At 34.7% G+C, this 2,244-nt stretch overlaps 1 protein-coding gene across 1 annotated transcript in view; it reads left to right on the top strand.

Annotated features, from left to right (window-relative positions):
• Positions 1 to 285: 285 nt before the first annotated feature.
• Positions 286 to 2,244, top strand: part of LOTGIDRAFT_175930 (hypothetical protein) — a gene marked incomplete at both ends in the record, with an annotated part of 5,330 nt that continues 3,371 nt past the window's right edge. The window contains 2 exons of the mRNA XM_009063278.1: positions 286 to 601; positions 910 to 1,089. Coding sequence (XP_009061526.1) covers positions 286 to 601; positions 910 to 1,089 — 496 coding nt within the window. The remainder of the gene's footprint in view (positions 602 to 909; positions 1,090 to 2,244) is intronic.

Here is a 2,244-nt window from a genome sequence, read left to right as displayed (position 1 = left end):
GACTTGTAAAAAAATAATACAAAACCCATCTTTAAAGGCGTAATTTGGTCCTTTAACTTTTTTTAACGCTTGTGTAAGATTGTATTGATATATCAATAAACGTTAATTTATTGTATCATGCTTTGTGGATCTCCGGTATTGACTAATATACAACACATCTCCTCCAGTAAATATCATCTCTTAATATTGTGGTAAACAGTTTTAAAACGGATTCTGATTGTCCTGTTAGTATATGTTTTGGTAAATGTTTTACGTAATATATATTCCTGAGTACTTTTATCAAAAATGTTTGTATTGTTCTTCATTTTGACTTTTTTACTATCAATTGGATCGAGTTTAAGATTAGCACAACCACCGAGAATGACTAAGATCAACAACTGGAGAAAATTTACCTACTCTGGACCTGTCATATTAAATTATCATAGTTTGATATCAAATTTTAGTTTAATCCGCTGTATAGCAACTTGTTCATCTCTCTACAACTGGGATCAGATTTATTATCAAGAAGAAGATTGTTATTGTTTAGCACCAAGTTATGTGGAAGCTAGTCGAGTTTCTGGATGGGTGAAAACCAATTCAGAATCTATGGTGCTTTATCAAGGTAGGTTTTAAATATTATAATAATCTCTTTGGTTTGTCAACCAGGCATATCTTACTTATAGTCAACAAGGCTAATATTTGTATTTCATTGTTATTTGTATTTGATTGTCAACTGTGTTCCACATATCTACTAAAGTATATTTGAAAATCATTTTCATCAAATCGACACACCTTGATTTTATCATTATAAACTGCTATATCCAGAAGAGTTTGTGGTATCAAAAACTATATTCTAATCTTGATCTTTTATTGAATTCATCATTAATAACTAACGTCCATATAAACATCACATATTCATTATTATTTCAGATCTCTTTAATTGTTTCGTCAAGGGATATACAGTATTTTCAGACCAAGGATATTGTTTAAAGTACCACTCTACTCTGGTCACATTTGAAAATGCCGAATCACAATGTCGACATGATGGCGGTCATTTGATGTCGGTTTATACACCAAAGGATTATGACAATTTAAGATCTTTATATTCACGTAAGTAAATTTGTGTGTTTGTTGCGCTGTCTTCGAATTAGTATTATTAAGGATGTTACTGGAGGGGGTAGTTAGTTTTGTTAAGGGTGTTACTGGAGGAGGTAGTTAGTTTTGTTAAGGGTGTTACTGGAGGAGATAGTTAGTTTTGTTAAGGGTGTTACTGGAGGAGGTAGTTTGTTTTGTTAAGGGTGTTACTGGAGGAGGTTGTTAGTATTATTAAGGGTGTTACTGGAGGAGGTTGTTAGTATTATTAAGGGTGTTACTGGAGGAGGTTGTTAGTATTATTAAGGGTGTTACTGGAGGAGGTTGTTAGTATTATTAAGGGTGTTACTGGAGGAGGTAGTTAGTTTTGTTAAGGGTGTTACTGGAGGAGATTGTTAGTTTTGTTAAGGGTGTTACTGGAGGAGGTAGTTAGTATTATTAAGGGTGTTACTGGAGGAGGTAGTAAGTTTTGTTAAGGGTGTTACTGGAGGAGATAGTTAGTTTTGTTAAGGTTGTTACTGGAGGAGATAGTTAGTATTGTTAACTGTGTTACTGGAGGAGGTTGTTAGTATTATTAAGGGTGTTACTGGAGGAGGTAGTTAGTAATGTTAAGGGTGTTACTGGAGGATGTAGTTAGTATTGTTAAGGATGTTACTGGAGGGGGTAGTTAGTATTATTAAGGGTGTTACTGGAGGAGGTAGTTAGTAATATTAAGGGTGTTACTAGAGGAGATAGCCAGTATTGTTAAGGGTGTTACTGGAGGAGGTAGTTAGTATTGTTAAGGGTGTTACTGGAGGAGGTTGTTAGTATTATTAGGGGTGTTACTGGAGGAGGTAGTTAGTAGTGTTAAGGGTTTTACTGGAGGAGGTAGTTAGTATTGTTAATAGTGTTAATGGAGGAGGTAGTTAGTATTGTTAAGGGTGTTCCTGGAGGAGATAGTTAGTATTGTTTAGGGTGTTAGTGGAGGTAGTTAGTAATATTAAGGGTGTTACTAGAGGAGATAGCCAGTATTGTTAAGGGTGTTATTGGAGGAGGTAGTTAGTATTGTTAAGGGTGTTATTGGAGGAGGTAGTTAGTATTATTAAGGGTGTTACTGGAGGAGGTAGTTAGTATTGTTAATGGTGTAACTGGAGGGGGTAGTTAGTATTGTTAATGGTGTTACTGGAGGAGATA

The sequence above is a fragment of the Lottia gigantea genome (assembly GCF_000327385.1).
Source record: "Lottia gigantea unplaced genomic scaffold LOTGIsca_566, whole genome shotgun sequence".
In the NCBI taxonomy this organism is placed as follows: domain Eukaryota; kingdom Metazoa; phylum Mollusca; class Gastropoda; family Lottiidae; genus Lottia; species Lottia gigantea.
This window is presented reverse-complemented; position numbering and strand designations above follow the sequence as displayed.